This window comes from Aristolochia californica, unplaced genomic scaffold (assembly GCF_029961685.1).
Source record: "Aristolochia californica isolate CCGP_79_NKW_82.1479 unplaced genomic scaffold, dmAriCali1.0.hap1 SCAF_6, whole genome shotgun sequence".
In the NCBI taxonomy this organism is placed as follows: Eukaryota; Viridiplantae; Streptophyta; class Magnoliopsida; order Piperales; family Aristolochiaceae; genus Aristolochia; species Aristolochia californica.
Window position 1 is genome coordinate 41,384,747 of NW_027182257.1, and position 23,988 is coordinate 41,408,734.

Consider the following 23,988-nt stretch of genomic DNA (forward strand, 5'->3'; position numbering starts at 1 on the left):
ATAAATAAATATAATATTTTATTGATAACATAAGAAAGATTTTTATGTAGTATAAATTAATAATATATTTCTACAAATTTAAAAAATATTAGTTTAATTAATTATATAAAATAAAATAATTTAAAATAATGCTTAATAATGAGCAAGGACGAGAGGGAATCCACTCTCGCGAGCCGCAAGGGCATGGTGAGAGTACTCGTCGTCAAGTATAACACCTGAATGACCAGCCAACATCAGCTTTGGGATCACTCTCTAAGGTCTGAAACGTCAACAAACAGCTACTATTCTAACTTTTTCAATGGCAAGGAGGGGGGATAGCCACGTTTCATCAGAAATTAAGAACTCATTCAATCGCAGCTGGTACAATATGCTCCTGGCAGCCAAGAAATGCTCTTTAGATAGCCACGTTTCTTCAAGTAGCAGCAGCACTTGTGCGCACCTATCTGTGAAGATGTTGAGCTTTCTACTGATTCTGGAGGCTTCGTTTGGGATTTTCGACGAAACCTAATCTTTGGACTGCAATAGCTGCAGCAACGTTTTCTTTGTACATCAGCATTTAAAAGAAACTTCCCCCTCTCCTATGGTAAATGCTGGCAGCGAGCTAAGTGGAATCCTTCAATTAATTGAGACTTCAAACGGACTTTTTTTTTTCTCTTGGTAGAGACATTTGTTTTCAATCTTTTGATCGATCAATTTAAGCTGGCTCAAGCACAAAGTAAATGATCTTCCTTGCAAGTTCGAATAATGGGCTTACAAAATAATTGATTACATTTTTGAGAAAAACTGGCTAAAATAAAAATATGTTAAAAGGAGTAAAGATATGCTATCACACAACGCGTCTCCCATCTTCAACAAGTAACGCCAGATTTAGATCATCAAACAAGCAGACTGAGAAACCACAAAAAGATTCCGAGAAACAACACAAACAACTCTCTGAGGCAAAATCAGTTCCCCTTCATATCCCTCAACTATGCAGAACATTTTGTACACATAAGCGAAAAAGAGAGGACGGGCAGGCCTCTTGGTTTGTAACCGACCACCGCACCCATCAATGATCCCCGAAGGCAGTCCGTTTTTCAAGCCATCCTCATGATTGAGATTTCAAACAGAAAGGAAGACCTTCTCGCTTGCAAGCAGAACCAATTCCTCATCCAACTAGTCTTCAGGATTTGATATCCACATCATAAACCAGGAGGGAAATTGTTGATCTGTCCTTGCTCCAGGACCTCCTGGTTATTTACTTTGTAAGCTATCCTAACACGCATGGCCAGTGCTTTCTGAAATACAATAAGAGATATATGACAATGTCATAAAGCTTGGATAGAGGAGTCAAAATTAGCAAAGAAAGCATGCACTAAGAAGCTTATATTTATCACTGAAATATAATGCAAGGTATATGCTGCATTGGATCATTTCCAGTTCGTTTTACAGCTTGAAAAATGGAGAGCTGCTTCTACGCACATTTAAACTCTTTCTTATACAGGTACAGGTCTTGGCATTTCAGGCACTTGAGATGACGAGACTTTTTTTCTAAATGTTTTTATGTCATAAGACACCAAAAGGGGATTAAATGATACAAAGAAGCTGAAGCAATGACACTCCTATGATCATCATTTCACAGTTACCATCCTCTCCACAAATCCATTTTTTAGTGAAAAGCTACAAAAAAAGACTGAATCTCGTTTATGTTGCAATGAAGACTGAATAGGCCCCCTTCCAGAGGTCTCACAAACATCTTGATAACAACAGCAAGGTTACATGATAAGGAAGAATTCTACATGCCCTGGTTAGAGATTTAACATTGAAACAATTGAATGCTCAACATTTTGTGTTATATGGGCATTAAACTACGACCAGCAAAAGAAAATGGCTATATTATTGGCCCTCATGAAGCATTTTCACAATATGACGACGAAGACTACACATTTTCAAAAAAGACTATAAAGGCTCCTTCATAAATGGCATAGGATTTCCATCAAAACAGATGCTCCTAAAGTTAATGATGCTAAAATGACTGAAAAGAAAAAGCCTATGTAGGAAAACGCTTAAAAGAAACAACCAGAAAAAAGAGGATAGTACCCTAAAGAAAATAGATGAAAAGCTTACATACTCAAAGCACAGAACACAACACTGGGACCTGGGTACGAAAAGAACAAAAGAGCCTGTATACCTGCCCATGTTGACTATTGGTGACGGTCAAACTCTGTCTTATGGACCCATTACCACTGACAGGGAGAACATTGCTACTAGCTGGATCCAAGTGTAGTTGGATAAACTGCAGAGAACATAGTGATGACATGTCAACAACTGCAAGTGACAGGAAATGTGATAATAAAACAAGTACATGCAACAGTAACATTAAGACAAATCAAACAAAAAAGCAGAAGCCAGTCCAAATAACGAAAATGTAATAGAATCTAACGAGGAAAGGTTGCCTAGGACATAAATCTAACACCTGCATCTATAGAACAAGATGAGAAGATATAGCATAGAGAAGACAACAAGCATTTTACTAACACGAGCTCTGATTTTACTAACAATAAGATGCATGCTTTACAAAGATTGGAGTCTATCAAAATTCCCTTGCTTTGTTGTAGTTACTGACGACATTCACAACTTGGGCTCCTCAAGTTGATCTCTTTAAGAAAAATAAAATAAATCATACAAGCAAAACCAAAGTAAAATGACATTCATGTAATATATTGAGCGAGTATTTTTTAAAAAGAAACAACTCACATAGTGTAGAAAATAGACAGATCATTGTGACATGTAATCAAATTTACCTTGGGAACAGCTGCTTGAAAAATAAAATCTGTGTAAACATTAGATGACAAATTTGTGAAAGTAGCCTGGATTTGCATAGCCTGAGGTTTCTCCGGGAGCTTGGAAAAGCTGAACATGATCTTCAAGTTGTTACTTTGAAAAGCAACAATTGATGGGAAAGTTGGATTTTGTGCTGGGAGAAAAGAATATCATTATTAACCACACTTAAAGAATTATATGAGATTGTGTGTAAACAAAAGCCAAGACATGGAAATCTTATACCTGACGTAGGTGTATTTGAAGACACATCCAACAAATCCACCACAGGTGCAGGCCCTGCCATAGATTTTGTTGGTCCTGCAATTCCTTTAGGAAAATTTGCCAGAGAAGCTTCTGATGTTTGAGTGGAAAGGGCAGGAGAAGAATTAAGTGACAGTGAATCCAATGGTGAAACTGAAGGTAAGTTGTCCAGAGTTGTGGACATGACATTAGGCATCGACTGATTGTTCTGCGGAGAAGTAGTTCCAATTGACAAGAGATCCATTAGAATGTCTGCACCACTCGTTGGTACCTGGTTTACACCTACACATAGATATCATAAGAGCAGTGCCATCAGTTTGATCAAATAGGCGACAAACTTATCACATGCATTTCAGTGTATATCTAGGAAATGCAAATTACAAAGGCATTCAATTTTGTGTATACCACCAGCAGCCATACCCAAAACCTTAGAGAAACACAAGATTTCTTTCTTAGAGAACTGTGAAACACAAGATTAGAAATTAAATCCTGAGTTACAGACAGATAAGCATGATAACAATAGACCATTTTCTTTTCTTTTTTTAATAAAAGTGATGATAGCAATAAACCATTCAGAATACCTTTCATGTCACAACTTCTGAATGAGGCCATAAAAATGCCGAATTACAATAAGAAGATATCCCCAGATAATCAAATGTCACATGGTAACATCTGTCAGTAACTCTGGTGCTCATAAACTGATTTGGAAACTTGACACAGCAGGGCACTTTTCCATCTCTTCATTGTACAAACAACGCCTAGGCTTGCACTGATGTGAACAAAGGCCGGTTTTACTCTGTTACATTGTGGGACCCACCATGGTTGCACGAGCTGGTGGAACCCACCATGAGGACATAGGCTGGTTTTACTCCGTTACAATGTGGGACCCACCATGAGAACATGGGATGCCAAGAAGAGTCCTCATAAGGAGTTAGAATTTTAGTTATATTAGATCTCTAGTAGATTTTGTTATCTTTTCAGGATATTCTTATCTTAGAGAGTTAAAGTTTGAGTTATGTTAGATTTCTAGTTTACATTGAGTTATATTATCATGATAGGTTTATCTTTAAGAATTAGAGTTTGAATATAATTAGGACTCTACCATGTCCTCCGCTATAAATAGAGGACCTTGTACACGGATTAAAAAAAGTTTTTGATGATTATTGATATTGTGAGTTATTCACTTTTCCGAACTTATCAAGGTTTCCTTGTGGTGTTCAAAACCGACTTATCAAACGGATTTTCCATACCCGTTTGTGACGTCTTCACCATACCAAGATTCTTGCTTTGCTAAGCAACTGGTTGCGGTTTCCATCAAACTTGAAAGATCTTGGGGACGATTTCTAGATTTGGTATCGGGTTTCGTCACGGGTTGACGTGGTTCATATCATGCACTCAAATGAAACAGCCCAGAAGATATCACTCTCTTGGAAGTTGGTAGGCCCTCATAAAACTCTTTACTTCATTGGGACTCCAACTCATAAAAAGATCCTCCGATGTGAGGAATTACAAAAGAGAGAAGGGGCAAAAGTTAATTCTTTCTGCAAATTTTGCAATGACCAGGAGAAATCCATCAATCATTTGCTACTGCAATGCCCTTTTAACTTCACTATATTTCTTTTTAAAAAGGTTTAGCTTCACTATACAGGATTCTGTTTTCAATATGTTTGGAGTTCAACTTTGTTTCCAGGATTCCATAAACAGTGCTATTCTTGGAAGTTACAGGCCGCAAGCATGAGCCAAGTAGAGCAACTATAACAACAGCACCCTGACTCCAATAGAAGGAGCAGAATAGTGGAACATTCAATGGAGATCCCTCCTTGGTTGGAAGGCTAATTTAGAAGCTGATTCATGAAATCCTATCCTGTGTCAGCACATAAAAAGGGCTCCCCCACTGCGTCTTTCGGTCATAAAGAATCATTGGAAGCTTGAGGCCAGTTTCTCCTCTAGAGTGCCACCTTAGCCTATCAGCTGGCAGTCCCAGCAGCTTGGAAACCCAAGATCATCTGATATTGAACGAGTTATTCAGGATCATAAGAATCACGAGTTATTCAGGATCATGAGAATCGTATCTTGCTATCCTTTTCTGGCCCTATTGGAACTAGCTGCAGTCAAGGCCCTTTTGCAAGGAATTAAGCTGTACAAACAGAATTTCCCACTTCCACAAGTGATAGACTGTGACTAGGCAATAGTAATCAGCTGGATGAAGGGTCACTCTCGGTGGAGATTCGGCTGCGTCTGTGAAAAAACTAAAGATCTATGTGCATCTTTGGATGCATCTTGGCAGCACATATTGAGAGCTGCTAACAATACTTCTGATGTCCAAGCCAAAAAAGTGGTTGACTGTCCTGCTCTCTTGATTGGGAAATCCTTCCCCATTGTATCCTAACTGCATTATTGTTTAATTATTTTTCTTTTTCACTAGTAAAAGATAACCACGATTTCAGAAAGAAAAAAAAGGCAGCTGGCATAGGTCTCACTTAAGACTGCTATGGCAACATTTTTATACGGAACACAATTGGGGTGGAGCTTCAGCTCTCTGGAGGCATCTCAGTCAGAATTACCAAGGGACCTCTATTTCTCAGGTGGCAGCAACTCCATAACACAATCAATTAGAAGAAGGGTTCCTTGACCTCTAATTTTGCAGAAATACATGAAGAGACTTAAAAGTACTAGAGCATCCTTCAGTTATTAGCTGAAAGCAGGCCCTCACCAAGCCAACACTTAAAAAGTTCACTTCTCATAAATGATAAATTGCTCAACAATGCCCTTGAATCATGAATACCTTCAGAATCTTGTTTTTCTTGAACCTCCTCATGTTTCTTTCTTTAGTGAGTCATTATCCAAATAATGGTTAATTACCTTACCTACTCCTGTCCTAGAAATCAACTCTCTTATTAACACCTTGTTGTGGGAAACTCTCCTCTGGTGGACTAGTTTGCTGTTCATTTTCTTCTGCACTAACATAGCTTTTCTCTTTTCAGTAGATTTTCATGTTTAATCTTTTCCTTTTAGCAGATTGTCTAGTATGTTCTCACTCCAGTAGCACTCAGAAGAAAACAATAATAAATGTCGGGTTTATTGCACACACATGCACAACTACAAAATTATAAAATTATTGCACAATGCACCCCCTGAAATGTTCATACTTAAATATCCCTAAGTTGATAATTCATAATGTTTCACCTCCACAACCTTATCTATTTCGCCTGTCAAGTCCCTAACTAGGATTGCAAGATGTCCTTGTTTAGCATTCCATTATAATTAATAGCTGCATCTGTTAGCTAACCTAACCGTTGCAGCTAAAATTCACGATATTACTTTTTTAATACTCTTATCATCAAATTTTAGTATCATCTAACCACACTGCCTCTAGTAACACTTTCAGTAAGGACACCCCCAATGAGCAAATAAACAAGGCAAAAGTACATTTCAGTCCCATATAAGCTAAAAGAATTATCAATGAGAGCAAAAGATAAAAACTTACCTGATACTGACGGATTTGTTGTCAAACCTCCTCCCAGTAGATCATTCAGAAAATCACTGGTAGAAGAAGCAGATGCAGGGACATCATCTGAAGACAAATCAAGCAAATCTATGAGGGGAGTCGCAGGAGCAGACTTGGCTACACCATTTGGAAGATTAAGACCATTTGCTGGGCGGGTAGTTTTGCTGGTCTTTTCCAAATGCACAGTAGCTTGTGCAGAACCGGCTCTCTTTCCAGTATAAGTAGCCTCATCCAACACTGGCATACGTTCAACCAAAGCAGACCTGAATACAGCCAAGCCACACTTTGAAGTTCATAAATGGCATAAAGATATTTTTCTAGAAATGCAAATAGCATAAATATATGGTTTACTATCTGAAAGGATAAAGAATAGTAGTGAAATGCATGAGGCAAGAAGTACCCACTTGATATTTTCATGTTTCTGAATGATAGAATTGAATTCAATTGATCTCTGCTGCAACTCCAAAATAAGATTTCCTTTTTGTTGAATAACTATTTCCCTTATCCTCCTACAGCATCAGCAAGGATTGGGGCAAAAGACAGATCCTTAGCAATGAGAACCAGACTGAGGCAAATAAACAATTTATCTAAACCAGGAAAGTAAAAAATTAAGTGCCCATTCATATTCCACAAACACAAGAATGTTTGAACTCTCCTACTTATTGTCCTCTTTTCCTATTCTTTTTATACACATCCCCAGTTGCCGGAACGTTTTGTCGTGGTCAGAGTAAGAGGTTTAGACCCCATTTACTTGTTTAATACTTTATCAAGGTCAAGGAAGAAGGTTGAGGCTTATTAGTTCAAAATCCCCATCATACAAGAGTACAAGTACTAGACAACAGCTAATAGTAGATCATTAAAAGTACATGTAGACTTTGAGCAGAGCCTTAATGTTTTAGGAAACAAGAAAATGATGAAGAGTGCTAAAAGGAGGAAGCATAAAAAAAACAAAACAAAAAAAGGAACTTACTGTGAGCAATGAGGAAAACGAGAAGAAAGTTTCAGAAGAGCAATGAGAGACATTGCCTGAGTAGTAACATCTGATGTGTGGTGTTTAAGTGCAGACTCTACAACAACGATAGCATCTGATTCAGATACCTGCCATTGAAAATCACAATCCGTTATGCCTTCTTAGGAATTTATACAGTGAAAATCCCTTTTGAAAAAGAACAAAAAATAGAAAAAAATTGAAACACTATATTACTACGTCAGGCTCTAAATTTTCCCACATGTAGCATTCCGTTAATAGGAGATGTCCTAAATTTTTCAAAATTTTCATACATCATAGAATTTTTCCAAAAAACTAGCCTAGTCATGAAATCAGATTGTGATACTTCCATTCTTATGAAAACAAACAATAAAGTAGCAATTCCATAAACATATAAAACCCCTGGTGTAAGCCTGCTCTTTTTTTTTCTATGAAAATTGCATTTTTTTTCCTTTATCTAGAAGTTATAGATGAGCTTATGCGTACATCAACCAAGCCAATCTGCCTCTTCTATTAAAAGTCAAGAACAAGCTCATAAGCACTCAATAAAACAAGTGAAAAATACAAATCACTTCGCGTCAATGAAGTTATCAAAATTAATCAACATAGTAAGAGTCCCACAGAGCAAACTCTTAATAAAAACAAAGTGAAAGTGGTTACAGCTTATCTTCCAGATGACCGACTACTCTGGTATTCAGATACCGGGGTCGTCACTCTTTTTGGGACGAGATTTCTGGCCTTCTGCCGCTTTGGCCCATTCCTTGGCTCCTTGCCGGGGATTTCAATGCAACCCATTTTTGTAATGAGAAGCCCCCCCCCCCCCCCCTACCTCCCGGATTACCTCAACCACAAGGCAATTTGCTGACTTTATCAGCACTTTTGAGCTGGAAGAAATCAACCTCTCTAGCAAGAAGTTTACTTGGTTCAATGGTCAGAGACCTCCCATCCTTTCCAAGCTTGATCAGTTCCTTGCCACCGGTGACTAGCTCAGGATCTACGGCAACACCTGTGGGTCGAGCCGTGCTGGCCTCGACCACTGGCCTATTTAGATTGATACCAAACTTGATAAATGGGGGTCTACCCCCATTCAGGTTTGATAATTCTTGGTTGTTGGACAAACACTTCGCCAGCAACGTCACCTCATGGTGGGAAACCTTTGGGGACCCTAACTATGATGGCTAGTCTCTCCCCCTCAAGTTGAAGCGTCTCAAAGTAAAGCTCAAATCATGGTCCTCGGAGTGTCGCCTTGCTGCCTCCTCTAAAAAATCGTCTCTCCAATCTCAGATTGCTGCCCTTGATACGGTTGAGGAGCAAAGATGTCTTATTCATGCTGAGTTTTCTACCCGCATCTCTCTTCAATGTAATTTTCAATCTATTTTACACTCTGAAAGGGTTCAATGGAAGCAAAAAGCCCACTTCAAGTGGTTGGCCGAGGGGATGCTAACACAAAGTTCTTCCATGGCATTGCCTCGGCCGCAAGAGGACTAATCGGGTCATCTCTTTTGTCTATTGACAACAAGGTTACCTTGGATAGGACCTCCATTATTGATGTTTTTCTCAGTTTCTTTGCAAATCTTTACACAGAGCACCACCACCACCGGCCCAGGCTCCCTAGCCTTCACTTCTCCGCAATTTCCCCTATTCTAGCAAGTTTCATTGCGCTTCCTTTCTCTGACTTGGAAGTTGAGGATGTTGTACTGGGACTCCCCCGAGATAGGGCCCCGAGGCCTGACAGATTCAACGGGGAATTCTACAAGGCTTGTTGGCTCGCTGTGAGGTCGGACATCATTTCCATGGTCCGAAGCTTCTATGATCATGGAATCACCTTTAAGAGCGTGGGTATTTCTCTTATTGTTCTGGTCCCCAAGAAAACTAGTGTGGAGCACCCTCAGGATTATCGACCGATCAGTCTCGTTTCAAGTTCCACAAGATCATTGCCCGCATCCTAGCTCGTCGTCTCAAGGTTGTTCTACCTACCATCATCCACCAGGGCCAGAGTGCTTTTATCACAAGCCGTGACATACTTGACTCAGCTATGGCCACGCATGAAATTGTGGATCATTTTGCCAAGATGGGTTGGTCACGGTTTGTCCTTAAGTTGGACCTCGAGAAGGCTTTCGACCGAGTTAGTTGGTCCCTCCTGAACGACATTATGCAGTGTATAGGTTTCAGAGACAAATGGAGGTTTTGGATCCGCAATTGTATCTTTTCAACCTCTTACTCCTTGCACCTCAATGGCACGGTCTGTGGCTTCTTCCAAGGCACTCGAGGCATTCGTCAAGGAGACCCCCTCTACCCACTCTTCAAAAATCATTGAAGAGTACTTATCCTCTATGTTCTACTTTGCCCGCAGCATTGGTTGGTTAGAGGCCATCTCCGAACAGAGTTGCTTTGAGATCCCCCTGCTCCAGTTCACAGATGACACCATTTGCTTCGGCGTTAGCACACTGTACCAGGTCTGCAACATTAAGGCCCTTCTCGGCCTTTTTAAGATCACTTCAGGTCAGAACATTAACTAGGGAAAGTCAACCATCATGGGTTATCACATGGATCCCCCCTTGCTTCAGATTATGGCAAAGACTCTAGGATGTCCCATTGCGAGTGCTCCCACATACTACTTGGGTCTCCCTCTTACTAACGATGGACCCCGGATGGGTCTCTAGGCTCCTGTGATAGAGCGGCTTGAGAGACGTCTGTCCTCTTGGAAGGGTAGGATGCTTTCCAAGGCTGGTAAATTGATCCTCTTAAACTCATGCCACACGGGTATTCCCAACTATTTCTTCTCTTTCCTAGCTTGCCCCGCCTCTATTAGTCGGTGCATTGACATGATCAAGAGACATTTTCTGTGGTGTGGCACTGGAAATGAGTTTCTTTATCACCTTGTCAGTTGGGATGAAGTGTGTAAGCCAAAATCTTTCGGTGGGCTTAGGATCAAGCACACCAAGGCAATAGGACATGCTCTATTGCTCAAGTGGTTTTGGAAGCTCAACTCTTCCTCGGGGGCTTCGTGGAAGCCAATGGTTGCCTTCAAGCATTGGTGTCTTGGTGATAGATGGATCACTAGTGCAAACTATCGTCATCTCTCCCCCATCTGAAGGCCATGTTTCATTTTTTCTCCTCTTTCCGCACTGCCATTCAGTTCTTTGTTGGAGATGGCTCCAGTCTGCATTTCTCGAGGGATTTGTTGCCTCGTCTTACCTACCACTGCTTCAGCTCACCACCAGCCGCGACTTATCTATCTCTGACGCTTGGCGGAATGGCTCATGGAATCTCTGCCTTAGACACGACCTTACTGATGAGGAAGCCATTTTTGTTTGTGGTTTGATTGATAGTGTCGGTAGTGTTATGGTTCGCCCTCAAACGGCTGACCAGATGATTTGGCTCCCAGATGATAGCAAGTGATTCCCGATCTCCTCGGCCTAACGTCATCTTATGGGATGGACCCGGCCTCTCGCCCCACATTTGGTTGCTCTTGCCTGGTGCCTCTCGGCCCCGCCCAAGGTGAAGTTTTTCCTTTGGAGTGTCTACCGCAACAAGCCTTACTGCAAACAACTTTATTAGGCATGGCAACATCACTCCATATCCTCTCTGCCCCTTCTGCGGGACGGCGGCTGAAACTGTGAATCACCTCCTCCTCCACTGTGACTTCACTTGGAAGGTCTAGACCTACATGATTGACAACATGAGACTCAGCTTCTGCATCCCGCTTGACCTAAGCACCATGTGTCGTTTCTCTTCTGGAACTCGCCTGCCCAGCCCAGGCAAGCTTTTATTGGCTGCCTGCATTGCTTTAATTCCTTGGTGCCTCTGGAAGGAAAGGAACTCCATATTGTACTTTCCGCTCTGCTGCTAAGGTTTCTTTCACCGCCACTGGTCTCATATCTACCTAAATTTACACCCGAAAAGAGTTTGACTGCCTCTCTTCTACCCTGGTCCACTCAGATGTTTGTCCCCACTGTCCCCCACCAAGTTGTTGTTTGGGAGCCTCCTCCCTCTGGATATTATAAGCTAAACTTTAATCGTAGCGCCTTTGGGAACCTGGGTTTGGCTGGGTTTGGTGAGGTGATTTTTTTATCCAGGGGGCACTGCCATCCTCTCTTACTCTAGCCCTTTCAAAATTGCTAACTCAACCACTGCTGAGCTCTCCGGTCTCCTTCACGGCTTATGAATTTTTTAGAACTGCTTCAGTGGTCCCCTTATCGTGGAGGGACACTTCAAGATTGTCATCAGATGGTGTTCCACCTCATCCTTCCCCCTATGGCGTCATTGGCAGATTTTTCTTGATATTTTGGACATTGTATCCACCATTTCTTGTACTTGGTCTCATGTACTTAGATCAGCCAATTCGGCTGCTGATGTTGTGCGCTAAATTAGCACACACACACACACACACCCCCCCCCCTGCCTTTTCAATCTCTAGTTGTTAGGGGAGGTCTCCCTTGATGTATCTTCCCTTTCTTTGAAATAAAATTATCAACATTTCAAAAAAAAAAAAATCTATGGCATCTATCCAATAAAATGAGATTAGAGAACAGTACCGACACAACTATGACAGTAGAGTTCTATTTGTTTTATGAAGTTGTTATCCATCTTTGAAGAAACAGGCATTTTACCCAATTTAAAGATCAAATTCAGTACCAATCTCTGTAGAGACTAACACATTCATTTGTAATTTCATTGTACTTGAATTGAATTAACGTAATGACTTTTCTTTTCTTGACAATAGCTTAATAATGACTTTATGACCTTTTAGTATTGGTTAGACTAAGGACACTCCAAACATGTGTAAGGCTCAAACTCAATATTGCACACCAGTTTAACTTTTCATGATGTTTGTATCAAAGTTCTAGTGTGTTTTAAGAGTTCATCACCTGGCTCATAATAAATTTAAACAATAAAACTTACAGTCATTGGTTCCTCCCCCACCAATACTCCAGTGCTATTAACCAGCAAGTCACCATATTCACCAATGCACCAGACTGCAACTCGAACAAGACTTTCCTACATATTCACCTCGAAGAAGAACCTTTTAGCAGAGAAAGAAGCGTCAAACATCCCAGTGAATCTTGGTTCTAAAATTTTAGAGCTGAGTACCTGTTCACCTGAAGATTGGAGTGCCCGATAAAGGGACCGTACCGTATATCCATGAAGGTCTGGTGCATTGCTTATCACCACTATAAGGGTATGCCATACTTCATCTTTTACATAATTACCAGCCTATATGTTATAATAAAATTAAATTAATAACTCCCAAAGACAAGTAATATACATCAGCTAAAGGAACACATCTAGAGGGAGTAAGTGACAGCGCAAATAACGGACACAATTTACATAACAAAATTATATTACACTTACACCAAGATAAAAAACTGATGCCCAGTTACCTACCTCAGATAAAACTTTGAGCATCTGATCAGTAAACCATAACTTATCCGAAGAAAACCTGTACATAGAAAGAAAAGGAACATACTGAAGCAGTGTGATGATAATCACAGAAAAAGATTGAGAGAAGTTAGCATGAAATACAATAGAGCCAAAATTCACTGAGGTGTTGGTGTTTCTTTTTCTTTTCCATACTCTTTTTCTTTTCTTTTTTATCTTTATTCTTTTCCTTATTCATGGGAAATCTTTGACTGGCTCAATCAAAAAAGCTCTTGTAAAGCACCTTGGATATTAACGTGGTCCAACACACATATACAAGAGTTATAAGAGGCAAATGAAATAGATGTTCTAGCAAGAAGTATTAGACACAAAGATTGATTGAAAAAACAAAGGCAGTAGGTGTTCAAAAGTTACATGCCATGACAAATATGTGCCAATGATAGAGTTAACTTCCACAAAGGAATTTAGTTCTCCTATAAGAAATATTAGAAAATAACAGTTGGTCACAACTTAGGGCAATATAGTCCGTAGTGTCTTTTCTATAAGAACAATTTACACTTGCTTCTACTTATGTCTATAAGCAAGTTCTAAATGTGTATAATGTACAAGAAAATCCAGTATATATACATACATACATACATACATACATATATATATATATGCAACTTTTTAGGAAATATAAGGTTCATACTCCATTTCCAATTCATATTTCATCACTTTTGCCTTTTCAGCATTCTATTTGAATCCAGATCAATTTGATGTTCTGCAGATCTTTTTTATGCATTTCCTATTCCAGTGTCCAATTTAAATTTCTCTTTCTTTTCTGAGTTGGTAAACACTCTACCATTTGACCAAGGTCTCAGAACTTGCACTAGGTTCCCAAAGTCATATGAACTTGCTTTGACACTATTAGAGGTGACTGGCCATTAGAGTCACAACCATGAAAATCATAAATCAGTTATTTAATTATAAGAATGGCAGGGCAATCAATCAGTTATTCATGAGAAAACCTCATCTCTTTCTCAAAAAAAAAAAAAAAAATTAAACGCCTCATCTCCCATGTTTTTCCAGAATAAAAAACTTGACATGACAGAGAAAAGCACAAGATGATCATTGCCAGAACATTGAAGCAAACATCTGGATATTGCTTCCCTCACTACAGAAAAAAAAAAATGCAGAATCTACAACAGAACTATTCACAATGCTCAAAGTGGAGCACTTCAACTTTTTATTTAGGATATGTCCTTTCATGGACTCATAGAAACACCTTTGTCGTTCTTCCCTTTGGATAAGAAATTAGTCTCATCATAAACAAGTTAAATGCTATCATTGTAGGGTTTTTTTAAATTTATCCTATTCCTCCAACCATCATCTCCTGATCTTCTTCAGGCTCTCAGCTGGTTTCATTTGGAGTTCTTTTGACAATTGACAATTTATTGAAAAGAAAAAAGTTACATGTAGGAAAGGTTGGAGGAAACCAGGACAATAAAAGATGAAGAACATTTTGAATAGTCTTTCTCATTGTCTTCAAAACTAAAAATTTCAAATTCCAAACCCTCGATACTGCGAAGACAATCAAATGAACTAACAGCAACATCATGTGTAACAACTGAAACTAAAACACCAAAATTTGTACATGTGTATGCAAATAGGCTGAATAAATGTCGCAATTCACAAAATATACCAAGCAAAGTAACCCAGGCATTTTCAAATCTCAAAGAAAAATAAAGCCGATCAAATCATTTCATGTTTTCCACTTACGTCTCAACAATTGAGCAAATCTTATCAGTAAGATCTCCCTTGAAGTCTGGATCACTAACTTCAAGATATTCAATCAGCTCTTTTGTCAATGGTTTCACATTGTTCTCACTCACCAGAAGGAAAACAAGTTCAAGCGCCCTTTTCCTAATTGATGCATCAGAATCCTGTGTAATAACAAATGTCACTTATTATTGGACTTCCTTATCAAGGAATTAATATCATGGTTAGAAAAAAAAAATGAATTTTATAATAGTTATCAAAATTTCATCATTATACAAAACAAATTAAACAAAACACTTGACTTTGAGCAAACAACCACTCCAAAGTGATTAGATAAATCAAATAACTAACTTGAAATATCATTTCACTCCAAAAGAACCATACATCTGATACAAGAGCCAAGTGGATTCCAAAGATCAAAGAAAGCTAGACAGGAATGTTACTGGGCTCATAGGCTCGAGGTCCACCTAAGCAAATGGACAACATTCTCCAAAAATTATGGTTCCCACTTGGATGAGTTTCTTTGAAAAAATACTGGGGTCATAGGCTTGAGGTCCACCTAAACCACACATCAAATATGTGAAAAATAAATTAACCCTCACAATGGGATCATTCAAAGACCTTTGGTTGGTCTAGAATTTTTCTCCTGTTTGCTTAAGGACATTAACGTTACCCCTTAAACACATTCCTGAATGAGTACAACCCCATGAATTTAGAGTAACAAATTTCATGTTTAATAATAGTAAAACTAAGAAAGCTAAATTAAGTTTCATAATGAAAGTAAATTAGAAGATAATTTAAAAAATAAAAAATCAATTTTTCTCAATGAATTCGTCATTTTCGGAAGAAAAAAAAATGAAACCATGTACCTGTTGATGTTATTTTCATCAATTACAAGGCTGCTTTCAGCCTTATATAATAAGTATCATTCTTGTTCTCTGTGCTACTGGCAGTTAGTAGGAATAATAAATAGGTTACTGTCTAGAAGAATTTTGCGGTTATCAGTATAGACACCAAATCCTAACTTCAGCTAGCCATTTTAGGATAGATTTGAATCCACCTATAATACTGCCTAGATTGTTACATGTCATATTTATGTTGTATAACATAATTTATAGGAAAATATTGACGAGGGGTTTCTTGTATCTGAGCAATTTTTCAGCAATGAAACATCTGAAAAAATCAAAGAGTACCTTCACACACTCCAAAATTGTTGCCCTGTGCCTCTGCACTGCTTGAGTATCTACTGAAACTGCCTTCATTAACATGTTCAATGCAACATATCTGGGAAAGGAGATAGGTGTCATTTTTCTAGGTGATAAGAGTTTGTCTAACACAATTACCACCCAGTGATGATAGATTAAAGTTTCAGATCAAATATGACAAACGCAAAGGGATATTCCTTTAACAACCCAAACAGCATACAATGGGCAATCAAAAGAAATATGAAAAAAGCATGACAACTGATTCTGTGCTAATCAGCCTAAGGCAGTCTGAAAAAAATAATAATAAAAAACCACAAAAATATATGGATTATGAAAATTCATATAAGTAGCACAAGGTTGGTGTACTCCTACACAAGTTAATCAGTAATGCATTCTCAACATTTGGAATGAATTAGATCTCAATAAGAAAAATAAATTACAATATTAGAATAGGAACTTTTAATTCTCCGGAACATAGCAGCATTGTGGATCCCAGGAAAACATAAATTAGCAACAAATTGTTTTGCTCCTTCATTCCTATGAACAAAAAGGAACTGTATGTGAGACCACTTTTTTCTTTGAGAAAGGGCGCATTTTATTCAAAGAAAGGAGCATTTTCGAGAAAGGGCGTATGTGAGAACACTTGTAAGAAGATTTAGGGGAATGGTGAAATACGACAGCGGGACTGAAAAAGATGGTGGATCAATTCCATTAAGCAACAAATAAGAATACATTAGATACCAATTTCCAAAAATAACCTGTGAGGGTTTGGGGAAAGAAATGTATAAATAAAAGATTAAAAAACACTCTCAGTGAACAAAACAAACATTACAAAATTAAACAGACTAAAGAGATGTCAGCCAAAGGCTACAATGACAGCCCCTTCTCTTGCAAGTAGCAAGGATTTCTGCAGCCTTCTCTACTTAGCTACAGGATGCGAGAATGCAACTTAAGAGAAAAACCTGTGCCTCATATGTTATTTAATCCTCTTCTTTTTTTTTGGCTTAGTGACAATATAGATATACACCATGGACCAGTTCATATCAATATCCCTAAAAAATTTAGATACTTATGTTTGCCATCCTATAATCTAACACTCTCACTAGTAAGCAGACTGCATTTTCTCTGTACATGTATAAAACCATATCAGGAAAATCAAGCCCAGGACTAAAAACTACAATAAAAAAGTTCACCTGATATTGTTGTCGCGATTTGACAAGAATCTTCCTAAGATATTAATAGCCAGTACACGCAAGCCACTAGTAGCTTCAATGCCCATAATAGTTGCAACACATTCATAAAGAATAGCATTCCCTGCATTCTTATTTGACTCTGTTTTTGCTGCTACCTGCCGCAACAATCCAGAATGACCAATAGTATTTCAATTATCTTCCAAATGCAGATCAGATTTTATTATGTTAGATAAACAAAGTCATGAAGAAAGGAAAACACAGCATAACAATAATCCTCTCCATGTACAACCAAAGCAGAAAGAAATGCCCAATTCTTAGCACTAGTTCCTTCTATCAAGGGCAAGGTATTGCAAAAATGATTTTCCAAAAGATGTTTAGCTGTTACTGACATTTACTGAAGTTAAACAACCACCTTTTGCTTCTTATTCTTTATTTTCCTAAAAGAAGTAATTAAAGTGTGTTCCAAAAAATTTACTAAAAATAAAAAAGACATTAGAGTTCTTTTTCCTAAATTTCACATAAAATAAGTGAAAATTGTAATGTTTATACTTTATCTACAAAATGAATAATACATTAATGTTCTTTTTCCTAATTTTCTCATAAAATAAGTGAAAACTGTAATGTTTATCTACAAATATTTCCACATAACAAATTTTAAATAACTAATAAAATTTGGTGCAATACCGAAATGAGGGATGATGAGCTCCACAAGGAGATTTCTTTAACATATATTAAATAATGAGATATTTTATCAATGACGCACAATAATACAAAGCGTGTGGGAGAGAAAGATCCTCAAGCTCAAGGAACAATCGAAAGAGAGGCCATGGCAAAATGTTGTTTGCAGACTCCCACTTTAGCAGAGCGATCAGCAGTACAATTAGCATCCCTAACAGTGTATGCCATCAGCAGATGGAGAAAAACATAGAAGGGGTTAGAGAGAGAGAGGGTAAATCTCTCTTACTTGGCCAAACAAACATGAAAACTATATGTACTTGACATATTTATATATATATGGAGAGAGTTTGATCGTGTCAATCTGTCTGCAAGCCTATGTATATGAACACGATGAATGAAGAAAGCCTTTGAATACAAGTAACAGTTAAAGAAGAAACAAAATGGGACAACTGACCTGTGCAAGAATATCATTCATACAATCACTAGAATCTGGATCCCCATGTCCAAACATCCGAAGGAGCTTAAGCATGCGTATCTGAAGAAAAGGATCTGTGATCCCGGCAATGTCATATTCTGGTGAATATGGACTACTCATGAGATCCTTCAAAACTCGAACCACCCCTTCCGTATACTATTAAAACCATGTCAAAAGTAAGTCTATGTCATGCAACCAGCAAAAAGCGTATAACAAATTTTTTAGCAAAATTTTAAATGTAAAATGGCAAGGCAAAGTTCATTATCTATCACTTATACCTTTCTCAAGTGGTCAAGAGCCTCAGCACTAGCTTTGCATAACTCTGTGCAGAGCTGAATCCCAGTAATTAGCACACCATGATGCTTTTCTTTGAGTAAAGCAGCAGCAGGACTCATAAAATTTTCTGCCAAGTCTGGTACTTTCCTGATAATCCTTATTGAGCACAATGCAGCCTAGTAACACAGAAAAGTGATCAAAGGATAAATTCAAAACAGAGAAGGTAGAACTAATAGAAACAAAAACAAAACAAAAAAAGGTACAGACAACGAATATGGCTGGTATCTTATAGCTCTTTTATGGCAGTTCTAGTCATGGCTATCCCAGTTTCACTGGTCTACAAGGTGAAAAAACAACAGTACTTTATCCACCATCCCCTCTTCAAAAATGACAGTAAAAGAGTATTACCACCCACCATAGAATGTTCCATGATAAGTTGGTATAAGGATATTAAAGCTGGGCCATGCACGACAGAACACATGGTTGTGCCGTGCATCAGAAAATAAAAAAACAGAACTATTTAACAGTTAAATTCATTGAAAATTCATCTATCGCGATTTACACTAAATTTTATTAATATAATCCAAAAATAAGAGTGTTCACACTAACTAAAATTCAGAGTTCCATTCCCATACTCTGGCTAAGTGCAAATGGCTGAAATGTTGTTCAATTTGGGCTCCCTCCTGTGCTTAATTAGTCAAACAACTTTCTGACTAAGGTAACAAATGAGTTCATACACGGTTTGCAGTACAGGAAATAAAGCCCATCCTAAAGTATGAAAATTTATTAGCAACTACAAGAACATTAACTTGATAGACCATGAAGATACATTAAATGAGAGAGGGCTATTTCACCGGATCAAGACAATACCTTTTTTTTAATGTTTTGGTCTCTACTTTGAAGTAATCTTTCCACTTCAGGTGCAAGATCACGTGCCATTTCCGCCGAACATATGTTACCTAAAGCACAAAGAGCGAGTCCCACAATATATTGATTTGAGTGGTTGAGATCTCTGTACAAATGTTAAGGTTCTTTCGGACAACACATACACAAGATGACACAAACAATATGACAGTAGTTAAATATGTTAAAACATTAACATAATCTGCTTAGATCATTGGATACTGCTTTAAGGAGTTCGTAACCAACATGAGTACTTCTTGCCTTTCATCAAGAAGCAACATGAGGCCAAGATATCCTATCCTCTTCTCAGGAAATCCAGAAGATGCTATCAATTTGAGGCATTCCATTTGACCAAAATGAGTGGGATAGCCAAGCATGTGAATGAACATGAGTTTTGCCAGGTTACGATGCCTGTAATCTTGGTCATTTTCACTAACAGCAGCACGTATAGCAGCACACTCTTTTCTTACAACAGCACGCTCCTCTGCAGCTGTTTTGCTGGCTCTAATGGCCCGAATCATGTCCCTGCATTTAAGAACAACTAGATCACTATTTTAAGGATCTTATATGGAATCATAGATCTCCGCAGCATTGAAAATAAGCAAATTTTATTAAAAAACTTCAAAGACAACAATCACACAAATGAAATAAATCAGTTTCGTATCTACTTACTCCCTTCATGTTGATTCTTCTTAACTTTTCTTACTTAGGATAACTCTTCAAATTTGACTCAGCCTTGACATTAAATTTGAAATTCAGCAAATTAATAAGGTTCCATCCAAAGGAGGCACCAATTATCTGTCATGGGCTTAGTCTTTTCAGGGATTCTTTTATGACCAATGATATTCATGACCAAGAAACTCAAATAATAAGTGTTTACAAGAAGCTGACAAAGTGAATTTGGAAAGTTCACCTGGTTTTGCCATTCTGAGCACAATATCAAATTGAAGAAATATAAGATTGAGCTTGACAGATAGAAGGATAATCCCCACTTAGAGATAAAGATATATTACTTTTTTGCCTCCAATCAATATGCTGAAACCTTCACTAAAGCCTAGGATGAGTGCCACGACTTTTGATTTGTTCCTAGCTGGGCAATTTTCTAATCCAGCTCCAAGGGGAGACTGTTAAAGTAATCTCCATTTAGCTTCAGCTTTCGAATCTATATGCAACAGGGACAGACTCTCCCATTTCTGTTGGAGAATTTTTCTTTTCTTCTCACACGTATTCTGTCGCTGACCACCCCATCCTTTCCCTCTTCTTTTTATTCTTTTAGTTCTCCATCCTCTTTCTCATCCTCTACCTCTTTCTCCATCTGTTTTCTATTTCTCCATCCTTATCAATATTTGTATGATTGACAGATGTAACCACATATGCAACTGAGACACAATAGTACCTCGCATAGAATTCTCTTAGCCTTGTTATCTTAATAATATGACTTCAGCACTATATCTGCTCTTGAACTTCACCTCTAATTTTAGAATGTTTTTGAGACATGTCATCGCAAGGACATGAATTTAGCTGATATATCACTTTTTACCAAATCCTAGTACAGAAGAAAGATTACCAAATCCTCAGTTTATCTAGAATGATGACTTGAACAAAAATATTGAAACAAAAAAGAAAAGCAGCACAGCAGGCATCTTTGTAAAAATTCAATAACAAGCAAATTTTGAAAAGGTCCCAATTCTTCTTTAGACACTCAAATATCACAATGACCCCAAAACTCTCACTGTGGCCATTGAGCTCCAGTCTCAATCCACATGATGCACTATTACGTTAGAAAACATGCAAACTCAAAGCCCTCAGGCACAAATATATACAACACAGATTCTTGACCAGAATCCAGAACAATGAAACATTAGCTTAATAAGACCAAATCCCGAAAAAAAAATACCTGTTGGCGGTCAAACGCCAGGTTTTGATAAAGACAGTGTATAACTTTATCAGATAGAAGGCAAAAAAGGGAAGAGTACGCAATCATTAACACGTCACATAATTTTAAACGGAAAGATTTCAACAAAGATATCAAGTTGCTCAACAATTTCCATAGCACCAAGAGCGTTTAACATCGTACTAATTCTACTCATTATAACACTCGTATTTTTGCTGCTAAGATCAAAACAAAAACAATAAAAAGCATAAATTTAAATGGAGCAAATAGAAAATTAGAAAACAACAATTAAAAAGCAGATTGGTTCTGATAATGGTTTAATTTTTAAAAACTAAGATGCATTCAAGCTTGCCAGGGAAACTTTACCATTCCGGAAGTTGGAATAGTAAGGAAAAATAAAAGAAGAAGGTGCTACTGCGATCTAGTAACTCGATCTTCCCACATCAAAAAAAAATTTCCTTTTCAGAGAATACCACTCAAATCAATATCTTACCTCAACCGAGTACCCGACGAGAAAGGATTCATGATTGAATCCGTCGTAAATCGTCAACAAGTCACACGCCCCAATGAGATCCGGCTATAACAAGCAGAAGGACGGACGCATCCAGCGACGGAGGAAGAAAGTTAGTCGAATTAAAACAAGAGAAGATCGGGATCTAGAGAGAGAAATAGATGGATCTGTGGAGAGTGAAAAGAAATGAAATTAAGCAGAATCAGCACTACGGGAAATCAGTCAAAATGGGATCATAAGAAAAGCCTGTCGGAAAGATTACTGAACCTAACATCTACGCTCGAAATACAGAATGCCAGAGGCCAGTGTCTATGGCAAGAAAAAAGAAATACGGAAATCGGGTCGGATTTCGCGCCAGATCAGAAAACCCAGGGTATGGGTTTAGATTTCACCCATGGGTCTGGAAGAGGGGAAGAAATAAACCCGTAAGTTGACATGAGTGGAGCCAAGCTCCAAATCTGCATATGCTATGGGTTTTGCTTGATTTGTATATTTCAAACTCTAATTCTAACTCAGCCTAAAATTGGAATAGAACTCGAACCCAAAAACTTTAACCGACTTTGAGCTCGAGTTCGAGGTTGAGGTCAAACCCCAACCTATATTTAAAACTATAAAAATAATAAAAATTTAAAAAAATAAAAAATATTGTAATGATGAAATTAGTACGGTTGAACAAGTCGATCTAAAAGAAAGACCAAATACCTCCAATAGTATTTATTTTATTGGCAAAAAATAATATTAGATATTGATGAACCCAAATGGATTAAATAATCAATCATCTTTGAGGTTTGATGTAAATAAGATCAACTATCAATCAACTAAAAAGATAATTGATGAGAACAACTAGAGTGAAGGGAATTTTCGTAAAAAAAAAATAATGCTAATGAGTTGACTTATGCCCTAAACCCACAATCTAACAAGCCGAGCTTGAAAAAACTCGATCTCGCTTGTTATACTTAATAAGCCTTATTTCAAATTTGAACTCAAACCGAGCTCAAGTAAAAATTGAACTGAGCCAAGTTTTGTTTTTAGCCAAACTCGAATTGTTTGTGAGCTAGTTTGCCTTGTTGCCACCCCTACTCATAATGTTTTGATTCAAGGACAAAATTCCACAAATTTAACTGACAGAGATGAGGGACGTAAATTGAACTTGAGTTTATGTTAGGTTTATAAGGATAGGTCATGTTTAAATTAAGTTTATAGGGCCAAGGTGATAACGGGATTGTAAGGATAATGATCAGGTTAGAGTAGATTATTATTATTATTATTATTATTTTATATAATAAATTTAAATTATTATATATACAATAGATTTCATAAAATTATATGTAAGGAAAACTCTATGTTCCCAGTATTTTTTTTTTTCAAATTGGTGCCTTAAATGAATTTTTGTTCAGCGTTGGCTATGGAAATTGCTTTTAGATTTATCAGATAGGTTGGAGTGGTTGGTCTTAGAATTATTTTTTCATTTTAGTCTAGAAGAGAATAAAGAAGAAACAAGTGTGGATTGGAGAAAGTGAAAGTACATATGGGAATAGTTGTAGATTCTAGCTATAAAAACAGGTTCAAAATGAGGTTTGTGTAACTTTAATTAGTTCCATATTATTTTAATGACCCATTTGATTTTTAAGATAATATTCGAATTGTTTAATATGGTTCCAAACTTTTATATTATTATGTCTTAATTTGTGATAAGAACAATTATCAACTAACAACGAACGATCGTCTTTGAGGTTTGAGGTAAATAAAAACAATTATCAACCAACTCAAGAGGAAATTAACTAGACCAATTAGTGTGAAAGGTATTTTCATAAAAAAAATATATACTAAAGAGTTATACTAAACGAGCCCTATTTCAAGTTTTGATCTCGAACCGAATTCAAATAAAAACTGAACCGAACCAAGTTTTTTACGAGTTGAGTTTTTGCGAGCCTATTTGGCTTGGTGCCACCCCAACAAACAACAAACAATGCTATTACGCTCATGCCTAAGAGGCTGATAAACTCTGTGACTTAGGGTACCCTCATTCTCAAAACCTACCATGGTACCTCATTTTTTGCTGAAGCTAGAAGTTGTACAGTAATGGTGTCATCGGGTATAAGCAGATCCAGTGAATCATGCAGCATTGAGGTCCTCTGCTGTGTTTGGAAG

General features: G+C 37.7%; 1 protein-coding gene across 1 annotated transcript; it reads right to left on the reverse strand.

Moving 5' to 3' along the window:
• Nucleotides 1-907: 907 nt before the first annotated feature.
• Nucleotides 908-22,237, reverse strand: LOC137933948 (AP-1 complex subunit gamma-2-like). The gene is made up of 18 exons (XM_068778088.1): nt 21,820-22,237; nt 19,655-19,957; nt 19,400-19,541; nt 18,532-18,705; nt 18,233-18,409; nt 17,101-17,255; nt 15,896-15,986; nt 14,703-14,866; nt 12,948-13,002; nt 12,654-12,776; nt 12,465-12,560; nt 7,542-7,669; nt 6,976-7,080; nt 6,551-6,834; nt 3,046-3,345; nt 2,784-2,956; nt 2,171-2,275; nt 908-1,277 (listed from the first exon to the last, which is right to left on the reverse strand). Exons 1-18 carry the CDS (start codon nt 21,849-21,851, stop codon nt 1,182-1,184), a joined length of 2,703 nt encoding a protein of 900 aa, XP_068634189.1. The 5' UTR covers nt 21,852-22,237; the 3' UTR covers nt 908-1,181.
• Nucleotides 22,238-23,988: the final 1,751 nt, after the last annotated feature.